Source organism: Mytilus edulis, chromosome 3 (genome assembly GCF_963676685.1).
Source record: "Mytilus edulis chromosome 3, xbMytEdul2.2, whole genome shotgun sequence".
Classification (NCBI taxonomy): domain Eukaryota; kingdom Metazoa; phylum Mollusca; class Bivalvia; order Mytilida; family Mytilidae; genus Mytilus; species Mytilus edulis.
In genome coordinates this window covers 71,774,059-71,801,529 of record NC_092346.1, presented here as the reverse complement: position 1 = coordinate 71,801,529, position 27,471 = coordinate 71,774,059, and the positions used below count along the sequence as shown (strand labels likewise).

General features: G+C 31.5%; 1 protein-coding gene across 1 annotated transcript; it reads right to left on the bottom strand.

Annotated features, from left to right (window-relative positions):
• Positions 1-3,496: 3,496 nt before the first annotated feature.
• On the bottom strand, positions 3,497-6,123 carry LOC139517329 (sex peptide receptor-like). The gene has a single exon (XM_071308264.1). It carries the CDS (start codon positions 4,885-4,887, stop codon positions 3,739-3,741), a length of 1,149 nt encoding a protein of 382 aa, XP_071164365.1. The 5' UTR covers positions 4,888-6,123; the 3' UTR covers positions 3,497-3,738.
• Positions 6,124-27,471: the final 21,348 nt, after the last annotated feature.

The window sequence follows — 27,471 nt, the reverse complement described above, 5'->3', positions numbered from 1 at the left end:
TGAAGACTCAAAAAGTACATTTGGCGAATCATTAAAATATAAAAACAAAATATTCGTAATCAGAATGTGAAATAGTTGTTTTATTTACAATAGTACAGAAGGGTTTATAGTTGCATTCAAAATTATATTATGTAATAATTTTCCCTAGCGTAGGGTTAAAACGCAGAAGATAAATGATGGTTAGACGCAATCTCTTCTAATGATTGTCCAAGAATACTTGTATTATTAATGTTACATTCCATATATCTACTCTGATAAAGTAAAAAGTCGGTGTGGCATGGACTGGTTTGTCGGTATAATTATTTTCCATTATATCAGATTTATTCCTAAGTAATCACTCATTGAGTTCCTTTATAAGATGATTTATTAGACGATGGACACGTACAACTGAGAAGGTCAATGCCAGAAACCAAACAAAGGTAGTGTTGCAATGATCAGTAAGATGTTATATGCACTTAAATAAAATTATTTTACAAGACTATTTAGTATGGAGAATAGCTAGGGCTTACTGTGTCAAAAAATTGAGTATATATATAATTTGACGAAGGGGTTGATTAAAAATCGGACAATACCTATCGAATTTGATTTCATATATCGGACAGCCTTTGGAGAAATAAATGTGAGTTCTATGCTCGGCTGTCACTGAAATACGTCATAACCGAGTTGATATCAATTCTCTAAAGCAAAAGCCTTATGTCTGTAGATTAAGTAAAAGTAAAATGTATAGATTAAGATGATTAATGAGACATTTGACCAGAAAAGACAAATATAAATGTGCTATAATTATTAGACTCCTTATCTAGGACAAAAATATACGACATAATAAAACAATGAGACAACAAGAAAGTGAAAATTTACGCCTTATACAAACTAAGAAATGTACCGTAATTTGAGTTAAAGCATGCAAAACCTTAAAACAAATTGTAAAACAATCCAACATTGATGATTGAAATATTTTTAAATCAATAATAACACCAAAATCAATTGATGAACGAAATTAAATTGACTGAATTCTAAAAACTAGATAGTCTTGGTTTTGTAAATACATGATTAGTATGTGGTCCTTTCTCAGGCAGCGGTTTAACAGCAAAAATGTTTTTAAGTGAAACTCTGATTGTCGATACCAAATTCCTATACTTGTCTACTGGCTGATAATTTGGCCTATGGGTATGAGCGATTGTGCCGGTACATTTGCGCAAAATATTTTTAAATTGAATACAAATTCTATTTTTGACTCTGGTAAGCAAAGATAAGAAAAAATACTAACATACACATGTATTTTATAAGAATTTATATAAAAGAATTTTCCAGTTTTATGTGAAAGCTTTTACGATAATATAAATGCACAAACTGATTTACTATATTCATATCAATCGATACAGCATAAAAAAAACTAAAGTCATTTAAAACCATCAGGGGATACATAAAATATAAATCAATCCGTAATCTCGGATTCCAAATCCGTGATCTTGGATTTATAACCCGAGATCACGGATGGATTTTAATTTTTATGCGGCTTCTGTAAAAGTGAAGATATTCGAAAGAAATTAATACAGTTTCTGAAGTGGAAACTATTTCAGATGCCACCGTTTCTTAAAATATAAATGGTTTATTACGAAACATGATAGAAAAGTTAAAAAAAAAAGTGTTCTTAACTTAGTAACATCGTGTTAATATTTTAAAGACATTTCTCTTATTACGCAGTCCATAATTCATATATATATATATATATATATATCACAAATATCTGGTTAAAACAACTGATGGAAATTTGTTTAAATTAGAGTTGAAGCAAGTTAGATCGAAATCGACATACAGACAAAACTCGTTCATCTATAGAAATCATATTATTTATATGCAAGAGGCAAAGTGTCTGTTCAGATGATTCTACAAATATTTAACCTCGATCTGGTTATTAGGTTTTATTATTTGCCTGTATGTCATAAAGAAAAGGTCTCGTGAGTTTGTGTCATAATATTAAAATATTTTTTTAAACTGTTCTAGGGTATGAAATAATGCTGTTCACAATCAATATTAAGAATAAAAGTTATATTGCAACCCCCCCCCCTCCCCCTCAATAAAAAAAATAATAAACACAAATAACTGTTCATTTAATAAACGAATACCCCCTGTTAATCCAATTATTAAGTTGATAATAGTGGTGAATATTCTTTTGAATAAATTTCCCTCTTTGAATTTAAGGAACTGATTCACTTAGTTTGAATCGTCCTTTATTTTTGGGGTCCTTTGTGAAAGTTTTGTAATTACAGAGCTTGATATAACTACGGAAACTCATTAATGAAATCTCATTTACTTCGTTTGTATCTGTTGTGATGATTTTATAAAACACACCGACTCAACCTAAGTAATTGTAGAATATTCTTCATTTATGTAATTCTAAGCAAGCCATGTTGATTTTAAGTATAAAGATACATATTATTATGTACTTGTTTGTTAAATAGTCGAAAATATGTCAGCATTTTGACAATATTGGCTTCTTAATAACAAGGAATAGCATGTTCATTCACACACACACACAAAAACACACTCCGGTACTAGTTTTGAAAATTATTTTAAATTAAGAAGCTCTCTTCTCTAATGCATAGCTCGGATTCCTTGTCTGGATTGTAATAGTCAATTGTCTGTTTTGGTTTTATCAGCACTTCATGACTGATGCCAATAATAGTGTAGTATCTGCTTACCCTTCTCATGCTTCTGGAGCAGCTAAGATCACAGACAGTTTTAGTGACGTTTATTTCGCTCCGACTATAGTTTTCTAAGTAGTGTTTTTTTTTAATTTCTTGCATCTTTTTGTGGTATTTCGTTCTGTAATACCCTTGTCATTTTCTTTTAACTTTGAGTCTTGGATATACCTTGGTATCTTTAGCTTTTTTTTTAAAGTATATATTGGGATTTTGATATTCAAACATGTTTGTCTTGAGTGCACTGAAGACTCATTAATTGTAAAAATGCGCATCCGGTGCCTTGACTATTTTGAAAAGTGAAATCGTAAAGTTGATTTAAAGATTGATTTTTCTGACTTTTGGAACACGGATTTTTTTTTAAAGTGCAATTTAATCTGATAAAGGAATAAAGTGGTAAATTGTATGTATAAAAAGTAAAATCACAAAAACCTGAACTCCGAGGAAAACTCAAAACAGAAGTCCCTAATCAAATGGCAAAATCAAAAGCTCAAACACATAAAACTAATTGACAGCAACTGTCATATTCCTGACTTGGTACAGGCATTTTTTTTTATGTGGAATGGAAAATGGTGGGTAAAACCTGGTTTTAAAGCTAGCTAAACCTCTCACCTGTAAGACAGTCGTATAAAATTCCATTATATTGACAACGATGTGTGACCAAAACAAACAGACATAATAGGTAACAGTTAACCTCTTAAAGTCACGTCAGGTCAGTTCCCTCTCAATTCTTTCAGTGTATCATTAATTTGTTTTTACATACTTATTTGAACCTAAACAAATAACAAAGAGTAATAATTAAGAATTTTTACTATAATTCATAATACATATTTTGAAAAAAAATATTAATCATACCTGGTCTAGTATCAATAATGTCCAGTTTTTTTTTTATCAATAATAATATCACATTTATACTATAACTTTAAATATATGTTTGCTTATATTCTTGTTTTAACGAACGTAAACTCTATGATTGTATAAAACTCAACCCTTTTCTATGAAAGCATCGTAATTAAAACTGTATATTTATCAGTGCTCAAATATTATTTGCCGTAAGTTCGTAATGATGAGTTGAGTTATTTCCTAAGTTTCCATTCTTCTTCCTTGAATTACAACATCCGAAACAGAGTTCATATAACGTTTGCTTGAATTCTGCACTCATACTACAGTAAATAAAAAAGTTCATCGGATATGAAAAAATGATGACAAGGTTAGCAATGATTTGCATGCTATTCAAAGTATTCACATCGAACACTTCTACATTAGTTATGTAAGGCGACACGTAAAAGCTCAATATGATACCGCTTGGAAGCTCTACAAGCAGAGTTACAGCAGCCATAAACACTATCATTATAGTTACTCGTGTATTCTCTTTGACAGCAGATATGCTGCTTTCCGACTTATTGTGTAGACGCATCTTCTTATTAACCACATCCTGTAAGCCGTGGACAATTCTAACATTCAGAACAATCAGCACAATGCAAGGCACAAATTGAATCAAAACAATACGTATCATCATATAGACTCCCATGTAAGTATCCGGGTTTAGCCATTCTTTGTAACCACGGTCACATGTCGTTGCACTTGTGTTTCGTGTGGGGTCGAAATAGTCAAACTGATAGTAATCCATCACAAAGGCTCGTACTAGATGTGTTAAACAGGCAATGACATATGTGATAGCGATGGATATCGTTGTATTCCGAAGCGTACATAATTCACGAGCTACAAAAGGATGACATACATACAAGTATCTCTGTGCAGTGAGAAGTACCGTCAGCCATATTGAAGCAGTGTGAGTGATTGTTGGTAGGTAGATAGAAATCCAGTCCACCGGTTCACATAAAACATAATCGACGTAATAATGATGTAAGGCATACTGGTAGAAATAAAATGGTGCAGGCAATAACAATGTTAAAGTGTCAGAAATGGCAACACTTACCAAACCTGCTTGACTCGCTCCATAGGTCTGCTGTCTTCTCAACACTAGTATAACTATCACATTTGCAATCAAAACGACGATTGCTAAAATTGGTACAACGTATCCATTTACAATAACTAAATACCCTTTTAGGTCTGGAAGGACATGGAGTCCCATTTCCGAGGAAACGTTGGAACTTAAATTCATAGTTGTGTTAATCATGTCTAGTAGCTGTGCTGTCTGGTTAGCCTCCGTGTTATATCTCATGATCAAACATAATTTCAGAGAAGGAAACTTCCGTTATTTATGTTTTATAATCTTTCAGAAAATGTATGTAGGAGTTCCTAGAGTAAATGGAAATATCTTTCTTTAATCTTTGAAAAATACTTTCGAGTTTCTTTTTAAAGGCACTTTTTAGTTTGCTGAAGAAATGTATGATCCATTATAGTAATTCTCCGTGTGAAAACAGATTAAGATAAGTTACTAGTCATCTATACGTCTTCTCGTATCTGATAGTTATGAATTATTTTCCACGTATTTATATTGCTCACGAAAAAGAAACCTTGTTCGATTGTAATTATTTCCGATACCTTGATTTTCATCAATGTTCTTATAAAAGATGTCTATTTGATATTGATTGCAACATAGAGTGGTGGAATAAAATATGATCAGCGGTGATTGGACGTTACCTCTAATAGGCAAACCTCATCCATAGAAAGTCGTTTTTCTATTATTTCCGTGAAACATAAGATTCAAAAGTATCCAATGAGCTAATCATATTTATATGTAAACATAGTTCTTTAGTCGCTTTCTGTTGTTGCGTTCTCTCGTTATGAAGACATATGTTGAGAGATGCACGCTTCAAATTTTGTAAATCGCAAGTATTTTATTGTCATAAATGAATCCCTGGCATGCTTGTTCTCAATTTTCGGGTAATTTCTGAAGCGATGTCAAATTAATGACCATCTAAGCGATACAATGAGATCAATCAGCGACTTCTTTAAATGTTATAAATCGAGTTATATTATTCCTGTGAAAGCGTAATCGAAATGCCTATCCATAAGAAGCATTGTTACAACTGTTCAATCAAAATTCGTGTTCCCAGTAGAGATATTTAATGTCATTCTGATTAAGTATGGGATGTCCTTCTATATGGTAAATATTGCGTTCAGTCATTTTCGTTTCGTTGATTTCGATTAAAAATTACTCATTTAATACTGCAATTTAAACTATACTTCTTAAACTCACGCACATAAAATTCCTACTAAAGCCATTAACTTTCCAGACAACTTGTCTTAAAATTCATCTCTTGTAATGCATTTTGTCCGATCTGTCGTAAATAAGATATTTCATTGTTGAAGGTTGGAAACCTTGTTTAAATGTGTTTCACAAAACGAATGAGCTATTCGCCTTTTTACTACTTCTCCATTACATGCCCAACTACTGATTTAGACTATAATGTTCAAATAGGCACGTTCAGTTAGAGAGAAATGGTTTGTATGAACTAACAAGTCGAACGCGAAATCAATTTAGTAATAACGTATGCATTAAACGAAATCCATAATTTCTGAATATTGTTGACAGTGTAAATCAATTTATGGTGAACTTTAAAAGTTAATAATCAGTGTTTCAATATTCTTTATCAAATTGCTACACTATACATTTCTATTCTTCTTTCATTAATACGAAATATAGAAAGTTTGCTTTTCTAAGCGACAATTATAACCATTCAGAAGTACTTACTGAATGTGATATATATATATAAACAGTATTTAGTAGTTATAATTTACTTAATTTACTTCTACTGTTTACTTTGTATTTTTCTTTACTTTATTTATTTGGCCTATTTTTTAATTCTTGTTTTATTTTTTTTGTAATTTTAATAGTATAGATATGGTGCTTGGTGCTCATGAATTTTTCTTTTTCTTTGTCTTATATAATTTAATTAAACCCCTTGTACTTGGCAGTTTAAAGGGTATACCTAGGGTACAAGAGACAACCCTTACCAATGTATTAAAAGAAATGTGCGTCTTTACCTACCATTACAATGATGTAGATAAAAAAAAAATTAAACGAGACAAAAATTCTGGGGTTATAAGGCCTAATAGTACCTTAACACTAATATAAAACACTTATTTCTTCTTAGTTAAGGTGAATAGGATATCTTCGAAAAAACAATGTTGATATCTTTGTATGTATGAGTAAATCTGATGTTTTATTTAAATATAATTCGATTAAAATACTTTTATATTCCTGAAAAATGAACAGCACTGTTTGCTGTTAACATATTGTACAATAAACTATTTTCAGGTAATATAAAGACATATAAGACAATTTTCTTTTTTTATATATAAGAACACGTTCTATGGTTAAAGTGGTTCATTTTGCTAAGTAGTCGGAGCAGAAAAATTGTGCTCGGAACATGAAACCTGCATTTTTTTTGGTTGAGTACATACAAATGATTCGAATGGTTTAAGATTTCAAGGTCAGCGCAAACGTAGATTAAAGGAAACATTACATTGGAATACAATATTGAGGTTTTTCCCTTGTCATTCCCGGAGTGTTGTTTTTAAGTGCAATTGATCCTTATCATTACAAATAACGACAGACTCAGAGCAAACACAATGTTTTGCTTAATGACGTGGGATTATCTTTACCAATCGTGTATTGACATATTTCTTAGCAGAGACATATATACACATTTATATATTATATGTCTCTGGCAAGTGTTAAAGTAGTTAAAATGCGCCAGAAATTTAACTGACCAAGTCAATCGTCAGTGTCAATTTTCGATTTTTTATTACGATTTACAGATGCTATCATTGTTTGGTTGACCGAGACAAATTATATGTTAAGAATGACATAATTATGCATGCCCATTTGCCATTTCGACTTTTCCCATCATCTTTTTTAATTTTTTTTACAATTTCTTAAATGAATTGAAATATTTGTCACTGGACGTTGATTAACAATACTGAATGGTTTTATTCATAACATAATTCTGCGCCAAATTTAGTAGTACATGTACTATGTTAAAAAAAAAATAAGGACAAGCCATACTGATAGTGCATGTTGACACGACTATTGATAGTGTTAGATTGCAAAGTACTTCATCTATGAAAAACAATCTTATTAACATCTGTCACATGTAATAATTCAATCCTTCGATAAAGTATCCCATCATTTTTTTATTACTATTTGAATTATAGTTATGAAAGCTGTGATTTTATAAATGTTTGCTTCTGGTGGTGTACAATAATGTGGATGGATATATTGTGTTTTCGATATTCTGATAAATAATTGATATTGACGTGTTTGGCCTTGACAATGATACTTCATTAAGGTCCTACATAAAATTTGTATCACCGATGGCTCCGAGGATGTTCGAAATAAATGAGAATAAACAATTCCAGATTAGTCAAGGATTTGCCTTTTTTTTTATTTTATCAATAGTTTTGCCTCGATAATTGGTAATTCCCATTCATGTAGTAGATTTAGCCAGAATCTTAATTTCGTACACAGGAAATTAACATAACAATTATAAATATTAATTAGTACAAAAGGACAAATGTACCTAACAAGATTTGTCCAAACAGATCATCTTGTTTTGTGAGAGATTTTTGGATGATTACATTTCATGAATGTCAAATTGTGAACAACTCTATGAAATAAATTTTCTTGAATTTTTTCAGCTCGTCCTTTTCTTAAATACACTTTTTAAAAATTATTATAAGCCTGCTGTTAGCTGAATAAAATCCGTTACTTCCATGTGAAATTGTTGAATTTGGTTAAAGGTCAAAAGTATTTACCATTACGGAGATCTGAAACTAGTTAAGTTTATTGAAGTCATATGAAACGAGTGACTGGTGAAAATAATGTTTATCCAATTCTTGAACCAATGCTTGTATATCATCCTATTAAATATTTAACAGTTTAACCTTTAGAAGTAGTAAATAAGCAGCCTGGTGGATCTCATTCAAATATAAAAAAAGAAGATGTGGTATGATTGCCAATGAGACAACTATCCACAAAAGACCAAAATAACACAGACATAAATAACTATAGGTCACCGTACGGCCTTCAACAATGAGCAAAGCCCATACCGCATAGTCAGCTATAAAAGGCCCCGATAAGACAATGTCAAACAATTCAAACGAGAAAACTAACGACCTTATTTATGTAAAAAAAAAATGAACGAAAAACAAATATGTAACACATAAACAAACGACAGCCACTGAATTACAGGCTCCTGACTTGGGACAGGCATATGGAACGCCATGACTGCCTTATGTTAATGATCAGCATTATATGCAGTGCTCACAACATTATATGCAGTGCTCACATCATTATATGCAGTGCTCACAACATTATATTAAGTGCTCACAACATTATATTAAGTGCTCACAACATTATATTATGTGCTCACAACATTATACGCAGTGGTCCAAACACTATATGCAGTGGTCACAACATTATATGAAGTGGTTGAAACATTATATGAAGTGCTCACAACATTATATGAAGTGGTCACAACATGATTGAAGTAGTTCTGTTTGTCATAAGAAATACGAATGGCAAAATGTAAGTTAAATAATAAAATGTTTATTTAATGAAATATCGAAGGAAAATTTGTATGATATATTCCTCGAGTTCATTTCCTACTGAAGAACTTAAACAAGGTGCAACTTTATAGTCCGTACTCAGTTTTAAAAACCTTTTAAATAAAACAGTCTGCTTTCTATAACACATAAATTCCATATTACGCTAGCTTATATATGTCATGATAGAGTCTTTTTTGGCATCGATTTTCAGAATTTGGCATTTTTACATGAAAAGTATCTAACAGATATGGAAAATACAGTTTAAAGCATTTCATTGTAGGTGTTTAACATAACTTTACATCAATTATTCCATTTTTTACAAGCTTTTTAGCACGCCAAGTAGTTTGTCTTCTAAGTATGATCAGCAGTCTTATATAGAAATATAAACTTTCATAAGAAAAATTTACCCTTTCAAGACCCAGTTTTACATCTTCATTTAACGTTATCATCTCTTATGAAAACTGAGTTTGTGGGGATGAATAAAACGTTTACTACGTAAATATAACTCAACATACAGACATCTTATACGTTCAAATATTTCACATCCAATCTTTTATGGTAATATTCTTTACAAAGCACAAACATGTCAGTGTTCACCTCAAAAGTTTACAAAACCTTTAAACAGACTTATTAAGAAGGGATATAGTTACGATACTGTTGTCAGGTCATTGAAGATTGCATCTTTTGGATTTAATATTGATTCACTTATAGGGTCTCTGCATCGGAACTAAACACATTTATTTGAAAAACAATTGTTGGCATGACACGGGTTATGTTCTTCTCATATATTTTATGATAGTATGATACTAAACCCCTAAACGGAGGGATTGTACCTGATATTCATATGATGAAGACATAATTTTTCAATCAGTTTATTTTAGGTCTGGAGCTGGCATGTCAGTTAACTGCTAGTAGTCTGTTGTTATTTATGTATTATTGTCATTTTATTTATTTTCTTTTGTAACATCTTCTGACATCGGACTTGGACTTCTCTTGAACTGAATTTTAATGTGCGTATTGTTATGCGTTTACTTTTCTACATTGGCGAGAGGTAAAGGGGGAGGCTTGAGATCTCATAAACATGTGATGTACAGTAGTTTGTGTATGTAATTTATACGTGTTTCTAGTTTCTTGTTTTTTTTTATGTAAATTAGACCGTTGGTTTTCCCGTTTGAATGGTTTTACACTAGTACTAGTAAATTTGGGGCCCTTTATAGCTTGTTGTTCGGTGTGAGCCAAGGCTCCGTGTTGAAGGCCTTACATTGATCTATAATGGTTTACTTTTTTTAAATTGTTATTTGGATGGAGGGTTGTCTCATTGTCACTCACACCAAATCTTCCTATATCTATTAACTCCAACGCAATTTCGCGCCTGTCCTTAGTCAGGAGCCTCTGGCCTTTGTTAGCTAGTCTTGTATGATTTTTAATTTTAGTTTCTTGTGTATAATTCGGAGTTTAGTATGACGTTCATTATCACTGTACTAGTATACATATTTTAAGGGGCCAGCTGAAGGACACCTACGGGTGCTGGAGTTTCTCGCTACATTGAAGACCCATTGGTGGCCTTCGGCTGTTGTCTGCTCTATGGTCGGGTTGTTGTCGCTTTGACACATTTCCCATTTCCTTTCTCAATTTTATATATCATAAACTTAGTCTTCTGTGTACGAAATTATCATTTTTTACGCAAAGATATCGTTTAATTGTCATTTTTTTTTCTCTCTGTCTGTTATGATCTAACAAATATGGTAGCTCATTAATTGACGTGTTTTGAAGCCGAAGTTTACCGATTGTAACCTTATAGTAAACAATCAACAACAAAAGCATGGATATGGAGCATGTGTATATTATGTACAATCAGATAATAGTTTATGTTAGTGACAGATCCATGCGTAAAGCGATCACCGGATATTTACGAGGAGGATCATGTTAAAGTCATTTGCATATACGAAAATAGGTCGGCGAATTACTTCCTGGAAGCAAGCAATAAGAATAAAGTAAACTTCTTCTACATGTGGACAAATTAAAGAATTTTCATCAGAAAAAAAGTATATGCACACAAGTTTTATAATGAAAACTATCCATTTGGTTATAAAAACATATGCATCATTTTTTCTAATTTGCGGTTTCATATGACTTAAACGAAGAAGGCGTAAGCATCATAACAAAGCAGTTGAATCTCTCTCTTTAAAAAAGAGACATCTCGAAATTTAAAGTTTAGAAATTTCAAAAAATAAAAAAGCAACGATATTCTTACCAGGCTTAATTATATCTAATTTTACATATTTTATGACAAATCGATAGGATTTATTAAATTTTACACATTATAAGGATAAACGTACGTATTTAGAGTACATAAATTTCGTAAACCTTATCTAGGCAACGAAATATGAGTTTTATGGCATTACTAATTCATAACAATAGCTAAACATGTTTTTGCTGAAAGACATATAAAGCTAAGACCTAAATCTGATTGATTGTAACTACGATCATGTCATATCCACGAAGCAATTAATTTAGCATCAACCGAAACACAATTGAAATCCCTACGTAAACACTTCACCAAACACACCACGTGTACGAGTTGATTACAGATAGCAAATTAGTTCTTTAATCATCACGCCAAGCACTGAAAGCAGATGATCCTCAAAGAATGATGGAATCATTTCAAATTAGTGACTAGGAAAGTTACAGATGCCTTATGCTCCTACTTGACATATCATTTGTTCCATATCAGACCTGGTTGTCCCGAGGTATCATAAGCATTGATTTTATACTCATCACAATACTGATCTGTCAATTTTACGTCGAAAAAGCTATAAAAGTAAAACGGAGTAATCCTATAACAACTGTTTAAAAATACATCAATCATAGAAAGATTACACAGACTTTTCTCTTACATTCTGCTAAACGATCCTTAATTCGAACCGAATCGTGTTAATTTCTCATTCAAGGGAATTGCCATGTATATATATAAAAAGAACTTAGATTCAAAAGAAATTAAATTGTACAAATTAAAGCAGCTTAGTGTTTTGTAAAATTGATAAAAATGTATTGTAGGCGTTGAATATAATCAAATAAAAATGACGAACAATGTACAGTCATCACATCAGATTTTGTATTAATTTTGTTTAATATTGATAGAAAAGTCATTTATATCCATTTGTGGGACAAAAACTAAAATTTTGCCATTTTTCTTTGTTATTTTGAAGCATCTTTATGACATTATAAAATTGGCTACATGTTCAAAAATATTGTTGAAACCTTGAAAACTCATTGATGAATCCATGAAATAGCAAAATTAAGTAAAAATTAAAAGTCTTTTAGAAAATAGTCCTTGGTCGTAAATTATAACTGATCTTTTTTTATGACTTTTGGTCGGTTTTCGCCTTGAGATTTTGCTCTTCAACACCTTGCTGATACTTCAGTGTTTTGAAATAACACATAAATTTTCCCTAGGTTTTATAATCAGCATCGATGGCGACGAATTCCTTACGTAGTCGGCATGAACAAGGTTTTAAGATGACCTGATCAATAAATACTGCATGTCAAAGTATGACAGGATATTAAATATTACCATACTAACGCTTTGTCAATGTCTAATAATACTCTCGGCCGGGGAGGAAAACACTATAAAACAGTGGCATAGACTCAGTGGTTGTGATAAAAATTCACCAGTGATACCAGATTGATATTTGTGTACGCTAGACATGCGTTTCGTCTAAACTAGTCCCGTCAGTGTCGCTTGAAAGATATAATAATCATGTGCAAAAAAAAAGTATAACAAACATAGCTTATTCCAAGACTATTTTGAAAAAAAGGAGTACAAAAAAAAATTATTTGTTGAAAGATGTACAGCACCCAATATCTATACTATTAAACGAGAAGACCTCATTTTGGGTGTCGCTTCTCTTCCTTCCACAATAAATCAATCATCATGCTTCTGTGTCCTATAGATAACATGCATAGTCGCATTTGTCATCCATTCTTATGATTATTTAGATTGAGTTATTTTGGGAGAAAAACGACAAAAAAGGAGTCCGGATATGATTCCGTCATCAGACTGAATTTTAGTCATAGATAATGCTTCCGGTTTGAAACATGCACAAATACAACCAATCGTATGATAGATAACAAAAATGAAAAATAAATAAGCCAATCAGAGCGTTCTCAATATCATGGTGTTTAGATCGCAAAAACCACAACTATTATACCTCCTTATAGAGGACAATTATTTTTCGCGTGTATCTACATGTAAACTACGATTATACTACTTCAATATATAGAGACTCTCTGTATTCTGTCTACTGTTTTCTTTGAAATGTTAACTTTTACTATCTAAGGGGTCACACCAGCAAAATCAATACGCCATTCAGAGCGTTCTCCATATCATGTTGTCTAGATCGCAAGAATCACAACTATAAAACCTCCTAAGAGAGGACAATCATTTTTCGCGTTTCATATCATGGTGTTAAGATCGCAAGAACCACAATTATTATACCTCCTTAGAGAGGAGAATTATTTATCTACATGTAAACTACGGTTATACTACTTTAATATATAGAGACTCTGTATTCTGTCAGGGACTTTTAATGTTAGTATAAAAAGTCCCGGATTCTGTCTACTGTTTTCCTTGAAATGTTTACTATTTAAGGGGTCATACCACTTGCATATATATTAATAAGTAAAACATGCCCAACTTCATCTAAAACTACCTCGACCAAAAACTTTAACCTGAAGCGGGACAGACGGACGGACGACCGAACGAACGAACGAACGAACGAACGCACGGATCCACAGACTAGAAAACATAATGCTCATAAATGGGGCACAAAAATTTATGGTTGAAAGGGAAAATAAGTGATTTGGCAAAAATGAAAGTAAGGTAGAGATTAGAGGGAGGCAGGGCCTTTTTCGGGGCGTCGGGATCGAATTTTCAAGCTCCGGATTTTGGGATTGATCCTTATGGAATCCGGGAATATATTTTTCGATTTCGGGATTACGGGGTATGAATTTCTTTAAATTCTGCATCTCGGGATTTCAGGATTTTAAGCCCGGGATTTCGGGATCAGGACCCCTCCGACCACCCATCAAATAAGCCTAAGTCGGTCTTAGCCATTTATACATGATTCATATCCTACCATTGGTGTGTTAATAAGGCTCTCAAAAGAAAAGGCACTGGTGGATTGTCCTAGAAGCATATTTTATTACACTAATAATGGTCCATATATAAGCAGTTACATTTATTTCATGTTTGAAACGGTGCAAATATTTAATTTGATTTGACTTTTACCAAAAGAAGAATTGTAGCAAAGGAGAAGAATAATTGTGGTCTGAGGCAAGAAACACGAAAATAATTGAATTTAACAGAAAGGAAACAAATATCGGACTTTGGAAAAAGGGAGAGGGCTTTTGATACCTTTTATGAAATCCTCCATACGTAATATCTTTTACAAAAAAATCATCCTACAACAGTTCACAAGCTGTATTATATATGCCCGCGATTTCGCGGGTGTGTTCTAGTTTGTTTGATTCCTCGTCTTTTGGTTTTTGAAGGATAGTTTGTCTCATTGGGAATTATATATACCACATTGTTTTGTATCTAATATATAGTTTTTCTTTACGCTTTCTATTGCTAGTTCAAGGCGGAAAGTAATAGATCTAATCAAGGGTGTATAGTTTCCACTAGAATTATTCTGTAGTACACTTTCACAATGGATGTCAGTTAGCTTTCCATCTTGTCTGCTATGAATGAATGTATATTCTAATTCAATCTAAAGTTAAAAGAAAAAAAAGAAAATATTAGGAGTGTACAAGTGAAATTTAAGCAATATAGGTAAAACTGTCTATTTGATATGACATTATCAAAGCTGATGTTTTGAATATAAATTTTGATCTTTCGTATTGCATTATTAGGTCTTTCCACTTTTTCGTGGAAAGACCTATTGGATTTCTTCTGATTATTATTTTTTTTTTTCTTCCGCCAACTTTTTTTTCCTTCGCTGTTTTTTTTGTTTCGCAAGATGTCGAACAGTAAATACGCTTTTGAAACTGACACCGCGTAACTAAATTCTTTTCCATGTAAGAGCTATCTCCCCTAACACTGTTTTTCTTGTTATTACCTATATGTCGCAACCGTATAAGAAACCGACAATTTTTTTTTACCAAATTGCTCGTTATATCCTCAGGATGATTTGATCAATTTTGACCGAAGCTATCCGGAGACTCCATATGAGAGCTATTTCCCCTTTTTTGTTTGATATAAGTGAAATGTATTTCTAACTGGAAAACGATAAGTGATAGAGGCCTAGAGTCTTTTGATTTGAGGTCCTTGGTCCAAAAAATGAAAGTGATGTCAAGGTCAAAGGTCAAGGTCATCTTCAAAATTTTGATTTTGGCTTGTTATCTCTCATTTTCAGAAATCTTATAAGATATCGACAAAATATATTTACACAATTGTTAGTTGCGGCATGTCATTACACATAAATTTTAGTTGAAAGGGTACGTAAACATTTGATACGAGTTTTCCCCCCTTTTATATCTAATATAAGTCGTATGGTAATATAACTCATTAACAATATAAAGTAGAGACCTAGAGTCTTTTGATTTGAGGTCCTTCGTTTATGACCTTGACATTGTTAATTTAACGTTCTAGATTTTGACCTTTGCTTTTACCTCATATGTATTTATGTTAAAGCTGTTAGACTTTTTGCATTAGGTTGCAAGCAATTAAATAACGTTGAAAAAGCTAACCGGAAGTGACCTTTTGTTAACCGGAAGTAGCTAATTTTTTTAATAAATTATTGTAAAAGTATGTAAAACCATATATTTTTGGAATCAGCGTCAAGTAAACTATAAGACAGTACCGGAAGTAACATATTTTAAACCGGAAGTAGAAAATTATCTCCCTTATTTATATGTTTTGTATAGAAACCTTATATTTTTAGAATCAGCGTACAATAAGTTGTCATTTGACGCTGAAATTAATATTTTAAAACCAAGTTTTAATATTTTCATATCAATATAGATCCTTACTGGTGGAAAGACCTTCAATTGTTCTCTGAACAATTGGGTTTTTAATTATTTTTTTTTTTTTCTTCCACCTAATTTTCTTTCTTCGCTGTTTTTTTGTTTGTTTCACAAGATGTCGCTTAGATATATTGTATATGATATCAATCAGCTAATACGCTTTTGAAACTGACACCGCGTAACAAAAATCTTTTCCATGTAAGAGTTATCTCCCCTAACACTGTTTTTCTTGTTATTACTAATATGTCGCAACCGTTTATGAAACCGACAAATCTATTTTACCAAATTGCTCGTTATATCCTCAGGATGAATTGAATAATTTTAATCGAAGCTATCCAGAGACTCCATATGAGAGTTATCCCCTTTTTGTATATGATATAAGTGATATGCATTTCTAACTGGTAAACCATAAGTGATAGAGACCTAGATCCTTGGTAAAAAAAAAATGAAAATAAGGTCAAGGTCAAAGGTCAAGGTCATATTCTAAATTTTGATTTTGGCTTATTTTCACTCATTTTCATTAACCTTATAAGATATCGACAACTTTTTTTTACTAAATTGTTAGTTGCGACATGTCGCAACTTATACATTTTGAATGAAAGGGTGCATAGACGATAAATGGGAGTTTTTGCCCCTCTTATATTTATAATTATGCGTAAAGTGATATTACTCATGAACCATACATATTAAGGATCTAGTGTCTTTTGATTTGAGATCCTTAGTCTATGACCTTGAAATTGAGGTCAAGGTCATAGGTTAATTGGACGTTCTAGATTTTTATCTTTGCTCTAAATTTATGTTTAGACATCATAAAGGCATAGGAACTTACATATTAACTGAATTTTTAATATTTTCACATCAAAATATGTTGTAAGTGGTGGAAAGACCATCAATGGTTCTCTGAACGATTGGTTTTTTTAATTCAATTTTAATTTCTTTATATTTTCACCTCAAGGATTAGCTGAGGTAAACACATATGATTGTCCCTAGTCTTCTCAGGACCAGCAGTGAAACTCTTGATATATATATATTATACTTTTGTTTTCGTTTGCCTATGCGGAATATGTAAGTTACCAACTACATCCGGTCGGAACTAAAAACGGATAATTTGATGCCACGTGAAGGGACAGTGTCACGCTCTATGTACACTAAAAAACCGTTGTAAAAACTCTACAAAATGTGCAAAGGTGTCAACACCGTCCAGTGGTTGTCCAAATTTCCCGCTCTTCATGACGGTTTAATCAGCTGAATCTACATATTGTTTTACATGTTAGTGAGTTGTTGTCCTGACGAAGCTGTTACACATCTTTATCGGTAAAATGTCGAATATTGTTTTGTTCAAATATTTTGACAACATGTACATTTTAGGCGTTACTCTTCAAAGTAAAAACTTCTAAGAAAATTGTATGTCTGATGTAAACATATTTACATCGAACACTATAATATACACGTTTCGGCAATTAATTCAATAAATGTATTCAAGACGTCGCTTGTTTTTACTTTGTCCCCTTTGTATCTACTAGCTCGGAATCTTCATAAGATTAATTTCTAGTAAATTTTCAAACGAGAAAACTATCCATCCCAGTTCTAACATTATAACAAATATAATATGTTTGGTTTGCTTTTTTCTTTTTTAGCTCACCTGGCCCATAGGGCCAAGTGAGCTTTTCTCATCACTTGGCGTCCGTCGTCCGTCGTCGTCGTCCGTCGTCGTTAACTTTTACAAAAATCTTCTCCTCTGAAACTACAGGGCCAAATTAAACCAAACTTGGCCACAATCATCATTGGGGTATTTAGTTTAAAAAAATGTGTAGCGTGACCCCGCTAACCAACTTAGATGGCCACCATGGCTAAAAATAGAACATAGGGGTAAAATGCAGTTTTTGGCTTATAACTCAAAAACCAAAGCAATTAGAGCAAATCTGACAGGTAAAATTGTTTATCAGGTGAAGATCTATCTGCCCTGATGAATCGTACAACCCTTTGTTGGGTTGGTGCCCCTGAATTGGTAATTTTAAGGAAATTTTGCTGTTTTTGGTTATTATCTTGAATATTATGATAGATAGAGATAAACTGTAAACAGCAATAATGTTCAGCAAAGTAAGATCTACAAATAAGTCAACATGACCGAAATGATCAGTTGACCCATTTAGGAGTTATTGCCCTTTATAGTCAATTTTTGACCATTTTTCGTAAATCTTAGTAATCTATTACAAAAATATTCTCCTCTGAAACTACTTGGCTAAATTAATACAAACTTGGCCACAATCATCTTTGGGGTATCTAGTTTAAAAAAATGTGTGGCGTGACCCGGCCAACCAACCAAGATGGCCGCCATGGCTAAAAATAGAACATAGAGGTGAAATGTAGATTTTTGCTTATATCTCTGAAACCAAAGCATTTAGAGCAAATCTGACTGGCTTAAAATTGGTCATCAAGTGGAAATCTATCTGCCTTGAAACTCTCAAATGAATAGGACAACCAGTTGTTGGGTTGCTAACTAAGTAATTTGAAATAAATTTTGCAGATTTATGTTATTATCTTGAATATTATTTTAGATAGAGATAAACTGTAAACAGCAATTATGTTCAGCAAAATAAGATCTACAAATAAGTCAACATGACCAAAATTGTCAATTTACCCCTTAAGGAATTATTGCCCTTTATAGTCAATTGTTAAAAATTTTCATAAATTTTTGTTACTTTTTGTAAATTTTTAGGAAATATTTTCTGTAATTACTAAGCCAAGTTCATTATAGATAGAGATAAATGTAGCAACAAGACTGTTCAGTAAAGAAAGATCTACAAAAACTGCACCATCACCAAAACACCATTTTGTCATGAATTTATCTGTGTCCATTGTTAATATGCACATAGACCAAGGTGAGCGACACAGGCTCTTGAGAGCCTCTAGTTTGGTAGTGATTAGGGTCACTAATAAATAACCAACTCGAGAATGATTTTTATATTTATCATAATGTTCGTAATCATGCATACATGTAATGACTATAAACATAAACATTTCACGATTGTGTGGTGTACAACAAAACATATCTTGTTTTTTAATTCATTAATCAAAAACGAAAGAAAAAAAATGAAGCAATTATTTGTCCAAAGTTTTAAATATCTTAGTAAAATGAATACAGTTTGGTTTGTTTGTTTTTTATTTAATTTGTCTGTCTGAATGTAGAAGACACGAACAGTTTGTTTTCCGTTGAAAATACAATATAATGATCTTTTTCCTTTTTTGTTTACATTTGCACATGAAAACAAGAAATTTTATATTCAAATCGTTTTTGTTTTGTTTGTTCTGCAAATCAGAAAAAAAACCGTATTGCTTTTTTGCATCTTGAATAATAGAAACGAACAAATAAAGCATCATACAATTCAGTTTATTTATTGTTACTTTAACTTTTAATTATGATGATATCTAAGGGTTTTTAAATGAAAACAAAAAGTAGTAATCAGAGTTGCGTAATTGCGAAAACCTTCTTTCATTGGCTACATCGTTTACTAACGATGTATCCCTAGGTTATTCCACATTCAGCATTGAAAACTTATAATTAGTTGTTACACTATGATTTAAAAGAATATTGGATCGTGTTCTTTTAACCTGCATGATAAAACTGAATTTGATTCCAAATTACTTAAATACAGCTGTCATATATATTTTGTAGTTTAACTTTTTCTTAATTGGAATGTCAGTTTCTGGTTATGTTTGTAATCTAACTTTTTCCTAATTAAAAAGTCAGTTTCGGGTACATACATTACAGATAATAATATGGTTCGTAGCTGTGCCAAAGCCTGTAATCTTATTTTAAATAGACGTAGAAATGTTTTATACTGTAAATAATGTTAATGTCAATATGTTTTATAATAGATGCATTCTTTATATAATTTTTAATGTTATAGTCTCTTGTAATTCTGTACAGAATGGCTCTCCTTTTATATTTATATATTTTTACATTTAATGTAATGTTGTATTATATATTATTGAGAGATGAGACTTAAATAAAATATTGAATTGAATTGAATTGTATCATAAACACTAAGGTGTAACTTTTTTCCATGTTGCAATGTCGATTCATTTGTCCCTTTAAACACACAAAAAAACAAATAGTAATATTTAGACAAGCTGTGAACCTTTGCATTGAGGAAATACAGAAGAAAGTTTCATCTACCTCCTTGACAATTAGTCCATATATTTATATTTATATTTTCGATTCTTTAATAAGAATGTGTTGAGTAAAACTATTATCCACTGCGAAAAGATAACTTTTTGATTGTCTCTTTCTGTAAATGTTCGTCTTGTGTTTCCTCAGAATAAGATAAACGTGACAAATCGGTCCGTTACCGTAACACAATATAACAGTTAAACTTACAGTTAATTTTGCATTAAAAATAAAGACAGTAAAAGCTCATTGCGTTTAAGGTAGATGGGGTGTCTAAATTATAATCCATAGAATCTTTTAATAATTTACCAAAATGTAGTTCATATCCTGCTTGTTTAAAAACATTAATAAAAAGAATGGGTCACCGGACTTATTTTCACACTACAGGTTGTGCAAAATTGTAAAGATTTTGTATAGATTATGCATGGAAAACCCCTTTTTCCGCCATAAAACGCAAACCATACCATAGAATTTTGAGATAAAATATGAGAAGATAGCTCCAATATTATGCTTTCAGATAAGAAAAGGAAAAAATGGGGTCACCGGACTCGTTTTCTTGCTACGTGTAAAAATGGGTAAATTCCTAACACATTCTATTGTAAAAGTAACACTATCTGAATTATCTGCCCTTGCATTTGAGTTGCCTCCCCTTATTTGACAAAGTTGGAAAAAAATTAATCAAACAAAAGAATTCTTATTTTTGTAAAATACAATTATAAATATGATCAAACATGGCATTTTCTATATCATAATGAAAATTCTTACACATGAATTACCTACTACTATAAAAATTTGCACATTTCATCAAAGATCAAGACCTTGTTTTCTAGTATTTCAAAATCCAAAATGGAGGAAGACACCCTATCTACCTTAAGCCACATTAAATTTCAATGTTATCTTTGCATACATGTAACTCTGATGTTTAGACTCAATAACGACTTAACTTAATAATAAATTTGATATAAATCAGATTTCAAATTGTGTATGTAGCGCTTCTTGAAAGGATGCCAATCATTTTTTTTTTAATGTTATACAATGTAAAAACACCTGTATTAGAAACGTCGTCATTATAATACATACATATAAATACATTATAATACACCTCTGATGATCTGGAGACTTCACCCTAATTTTATTGGTTTCTTGTGGCACAGTCTTTAGTTTTTTGTAGACTTTTGTCTATCTTTTAGTGGCTATTTCTACCATCGTATTCTCTGGTTTGTTTTTACTTTTACACTAATGATTTTTTATCATCACCTGAATATCTTTTGTTTCATTTTTTTCTCTGACAGTTTTGCTAAACAATTAAAATTAGAAATTGTTTATGTCTAAAGGTATTCCTACACAATTGAACATGATTTGTTTTGTTTTGTCTTTTATTGATTTAATTGTGATATTATGCAAAGAAAAGATTCACTGATGATAAGTTGATATCTGATTCTCTTTGAGCAAACAACAAATAAAAACTAAACATTGTCCATGTCAATGGAAGACTTCAAATCATTTAAATTTACTTTCATCGGAAACCATGATAGTCTTAGTAACAATCAATTACAAAATATAGGAGGATTTGTGTGTGTGTGGTATACGTAAGAGACACCAACTAAATGACATGCATGCTCAAAAGACATCCAACGGTTTTAAGCAATTTACAGTATTAAAATGTATGACTAACATGATTTCGTGAAACTCCTTAAAACTATAATTTGGTGTGTCCCAATTTGCTAAAAAAAAGTCTAATGGAAAACATCTTTCCTTGTTAAAAATAATTGCTACATACTAGATGTTTCTATATATCTGAATGAATAACTTCAGTACTTTTAACGCATATCGTTCTGAACAAAAGAGTATTATATGCCTTCCCAACAGTATTGAAATGGCGTGCATATTAACCAAGAGGATTTAGTTTAATTGTTTAAGATATCTCAAAATGTTAAATTTATGGTGTTTGAAAAGAATCGTTAGAGAAAACATTTCTGTTAATGACATTATTAGGTACCGGTGCTGAACAGATTAGAATAATCTTATTCATTTATGTAACTAAGAATTGTGTTATGTTAAAGCCTTGTCTTTGTTTCACATTGATTTTTTTAAAGCTGGTACTGTCGCCTTATATTTCAATGCTCTCCATTATAATTGTACAATTCTAAAGATTAACAAACCCTCGTTGTTCAAATCTGCAGGGCGTGCATTAACAGTGCTAACATTTATGACCCTTTTTCTATTAGTTTAAGTAACTAAATACATATCACTTCTACTCTCTCATTATTCTGTTGGAATAATCTGCCATAGAACTGTTCTAAACTGTCCTAGAACAGTTTTATCCTAGAACTAACCTTAATAGAACTGTCAAGATCAGTTCTAGGGTAGAACTGTCTAAAACTGTATTTGGTAGAACTGTCAAAAATAAACTCATCATAGATACCAGGATTAAAATTTTATATTTACGCCAGACGCGCGTTTCATCTACTAATGACTCATCAGTGACGCTCGAATCAAAAAATGGTTAAAAGACCAAATAAAGTACAAAGTTGAAGAGCATTGAGGACCAAACATTCCTAAAAGTTTTGCCAAATACTGCTAAGGTAATCTATTCCTGAGGTAGAAAAGCCTTAGTATTTCAGAAATTCAAAGTTTTGTTAACAGTTTATTTATTACAAAAAACATATCAATGATAATTCAAGTCAACAAAGAAGTGCTAACTACTGGGCTAGTGATACCCTCGGGGAAATAAATCTGCACCAGCAGTGGCATCAACCTAGTGGTTGTAAATAAACTCATCATAGATTCATTTCTAGTCGTAGAATTGTCAGCAGAATTGACCAAATCAGTTTTAAGCGTAGAACTGTCAGCAGAATTGACTAAATCAGTTCTAACCCTAGAACTGTCAACAGAACTGTCTAAAACTGTTCTAGCAGTAGAACTGACCAAACCTGTCAGGATTGTATAACAGTTCTAAATGACGTCACTGCAGTTAGGGCATCTCACTGGTCCCCATTCAGTGTTATTATTATTTTATTAATGTTAAATCAGTGATGTGATGAGAATTTTCTAATATATATTATATTCTTATTTATATTTAAGACAAAGGGTTCTTAAAACTGTTCTCTGGATAGAACTGACTAAATCAATTCTAGCTGTAGAACTGACCAAATCAGTTCTAATTGTAGAATTGTTTTAGCCGTAGAATTGCTCTAGTCGTAGAACTGACCAAAGTTTGGTAGAAGTGTCTAATTAGTTATCAAAGGTACCAGGATTACAATTTGGTACGCCAGACGCGCGTTTCGTCTACATAAGACTCATCAGTGACGCTCATATCAAAATATTTATGAAGCCAAACAAGTACAAAGTTGAAGAGCATTGAGGATTCAAAAATCAGTTATAACTGACCAAATTAGTTCTAGGTTAGAAATATTCTAGCTAGAACTGTCTAAAAGGTGTCAGGATGACAGTTCTACATACTATCCTAGAACAGTGTTCCTGACAGATTCTGACAGATTTGGTGAGAGGTTATATTAGAAATGATTTCCACTGAAGAGTTTTCTTTATATCAGAACGAATAACTTAAGTACTTTTAATGCATTTCTTTCTGACCAAAAGATTACCGTATGCGTTCCCCGCAGTATTGAAATGACGTGAGTATTAACCAAGAATATTTAGTTTAATTGTTTTAGATATCTCAAAATGTTCAATTTATAGTTTTTGAAAAGAATCGTTAGAGAAAACATTTCTGTTAGTGTCATAATTAGGTACCGGTAGTGAATAGATTAGATTAATCTTATTCTTTTATGTAATGAATAATTGTGTAATGTCAAAGCCTTGGCTTTGTTTATCATTCAATGGTCTAAAGCTGGTACTGTCTCCTGCATATTGCAATGTTTTCAATTACAATTGTAATATTCTTTCTTGTAACAATAAAATAAATTTTGTATTAGTATAAGGCTTATGTTAATTTACATTTTCCAAAGATCAGCAAACCTCGTTATTAAAATCTGCAGACGGGTATTAAGAAAGTTTATATTTATGACCCTTTTTGAATTAGTTAAAGTAACAAAATGCATAAAAAGTTTATGCACAACTTTAGAACTTAATATAAAAATGAAATGACCCTACAACAGGAAGAAGCATTGTGTTTCAGACAGATAATATATTTTCTTTGTCAGTGATTGATAGATTTTCAGGTTGTTACAGTTATAATACTTTTGTAAAATCAATTAAACGTGTTTTTAGCGGGAGGTTATGCTATGGGCATTTATCAAATCAATACAGATTTATATGCAAAAAATATTAAACATTAAAACAGGATGTGTTACGGCGTTTTTCTACTTAACGAGGGAAATCATCCAATTTATTGATCGTCTGTTAAGCATCTTAAAAAATGTGTTTCACACAATTTGGGAAGATATTCACTTTTGCAGAAATATATACTAAATTAATGAAGCTTTGATAATTAATTGCCCATCTTGCTGTCCTAATTACCTTACCGTCCTTTTTACAAAGTCGTATTTTAATATAATAAATATAAACGTGCAATTTTAAGTTATTCCTAAATTAATTTGTTGAATCGGGGTAGATTTTTCTTAAATAATGTATTTAACAATAAACCAAATACGAACCAGCCTCGTGCTCTCAATCAATATCCTCTTGTTCAAAGTATACTATGAATGTCATAAAAAGTATAGTATACTATTTCAACATATTTGTTACGTTTGAAAGACGTTTTAAAAAAAAACCAATCGACATTTCCATGGGGACCAACTGTGTTCCTCTTCTTGTCGATGTGTTCCTTTATGTATTCATATATAATAGGCTTACTACATACAAGAGCTTCTTCTGAAGAAAGGAAAGAAATGAACATTATTCTTTTAACTTCACTTCCCGCTATAAAGATGTGTCCTCAAAACTTAAATGTGTTCATATATTGTTTACCTTTCTTGTCGCTTGTGTTTACTGAAATGTATTCGTTTTTTGAAAAAAAGTGTCATATCTTTAATACAAAACAAACGAATTTGCCAAATTTTCAGAAAAATGAGATTCTGAACTGGTTGTTTGTACAGGTTGTACTCTCATCCAGATATCTACTTTAATTTTAAATGCGAACATTTTTCTGCACGTTAATTCGCCAATGCATTTTATGTGATTGCTTGAAAACTAAATGCATCCAACTTTATAATGTTCTCGGAATCTTTGGCGTCCTAATTTAGCATTTTAGGTATATGCAAAGACGTATCCACCCAGTATGACCGTCAATTGCTCTCTTGCAGATATTCCATGTAATCGATATTTTGTTTGTTTGATTATCATTGCACTATATGGGGTATTTGTAATGAAAGTCAAAGTGATGAATTTAATAAATTACTAATGAATTCTGCAATAGTAATATAAGAAGATGGTATAATGACATAGTCAACGCTGCTGTTTAATAGTTTAAATTGTATAAGATTGAAAACGAATTCAATAGCCGTGATCAGAAAGCTATAGTTGTTTATAAATAATTTAAGGAGAAACGGTTTCTAATTGTTTTCAAGAAAAAATTTAATTATGTTCAAAATCAAACCTATAATTTAACTTGAGCTGACGGAAAACGGCTATGTCCATCAACGCAAGTCAGAAAAATATATGTAACGAAACATTTGTGATCTCAATCATTGAATACTTTACCGTTTGAAATTATCATTTTCAAGACTCTGATATTTTTGGATGAAATACATGTTATTCATTCAAAAGTATGAAAAAGTAAAATCACAAAAATACTGAACTCAGAGGAAAATCCAATCGGAAAGTCTATAACCACATGGCAAAATCAAACGACAAAACACATCAAAAACGAATAGAGAAGAACTGTCATATTCCTGACTTTATATATAATACCTAATGGACATGTACTTAATGTACTATAATAATTATATATGCTGATCGATTGATATTAGAATATTTGTTTTTTAAACTGGGCCATATTTTAATCGTATGTCATCAACTACCTTGGAATTTAACACAGTTCAATATTGTTTTATGCGCTTCCCATAAATAAGCAAAATCTATTTGTTGATTCAAAGCAATGAACATCTGTTAATTGTTTGTAAAACGATCGGTATTGTTTACATTTTCTATTGTATTTTTTCAAATTTTTATTGCAAACATTGATTGTTTCCTTTCCGCGGTATAAAGTACAAGACTTAGTCCTTGTAGAAAAAATAATATGTTGTCAGGGTTTGGTATATCTAGCAGCATCAAATTTCTACATACTCTGAAAAATGTCATTTCTCAGAGAAACTTTTATTTGGTCAGAAACATCACACAAATAGCTGTGTTAAAATTGACAAAATGTGTCAATGAGTTAATAGTTTGATACAACATATTTTAAAGGTGTTGCTCTCATTCCAGAACATCGGATTTGCCTTATTTTTACCAATGAATCAATTAATGTACAGCATCTACACAACAAGAACATTTTATCTAAAAGTCATTAAAAGCACCCAGAATAACGAAAGTAATGTGTCGTTTCTAACATATTAATATAGGTGATGTTAACCTCATGTATGATAAGATCGATTATTTGTATTCCTTTTATTGTGGGGTCACAAGCATGTCGAAACAGACAAATTTTACCAGAGGGGACGATCATTTGATTTTTGGGGGAGATAGAGGATTTGCAAAATGAATATCATTGCTGGTAAGAGCTGAAAAGAAATAATCTTGCACAATGACGAACGAAAATTAATATTCTCCAATGAAGGCGAAAAAAGTGCAAGAATACCATTTCCAATCGGAAAGAAGGAAAAGAAATAAACCCCAAAAAAATGTAAACACCAAAGTGAATAGAAAATCAAAGTTATGTCTTATCGTAAGAAAATCAAAGTTCTGTCTTATCGTATGCTCTGTTAAAGTCGGTTAAAAAATCAATGAACCAAATATATATAAAGAAAATCTATCAATATTAAAACAAATTATCAAAGGAGTGATCCGGTAAGCGCCGATTTTGGCCTCAAATTTCAAGTTCATCTAACGAAAGTTTTTAGACACTTTTTAAACACTTAAGTGTCTATTTAAGTT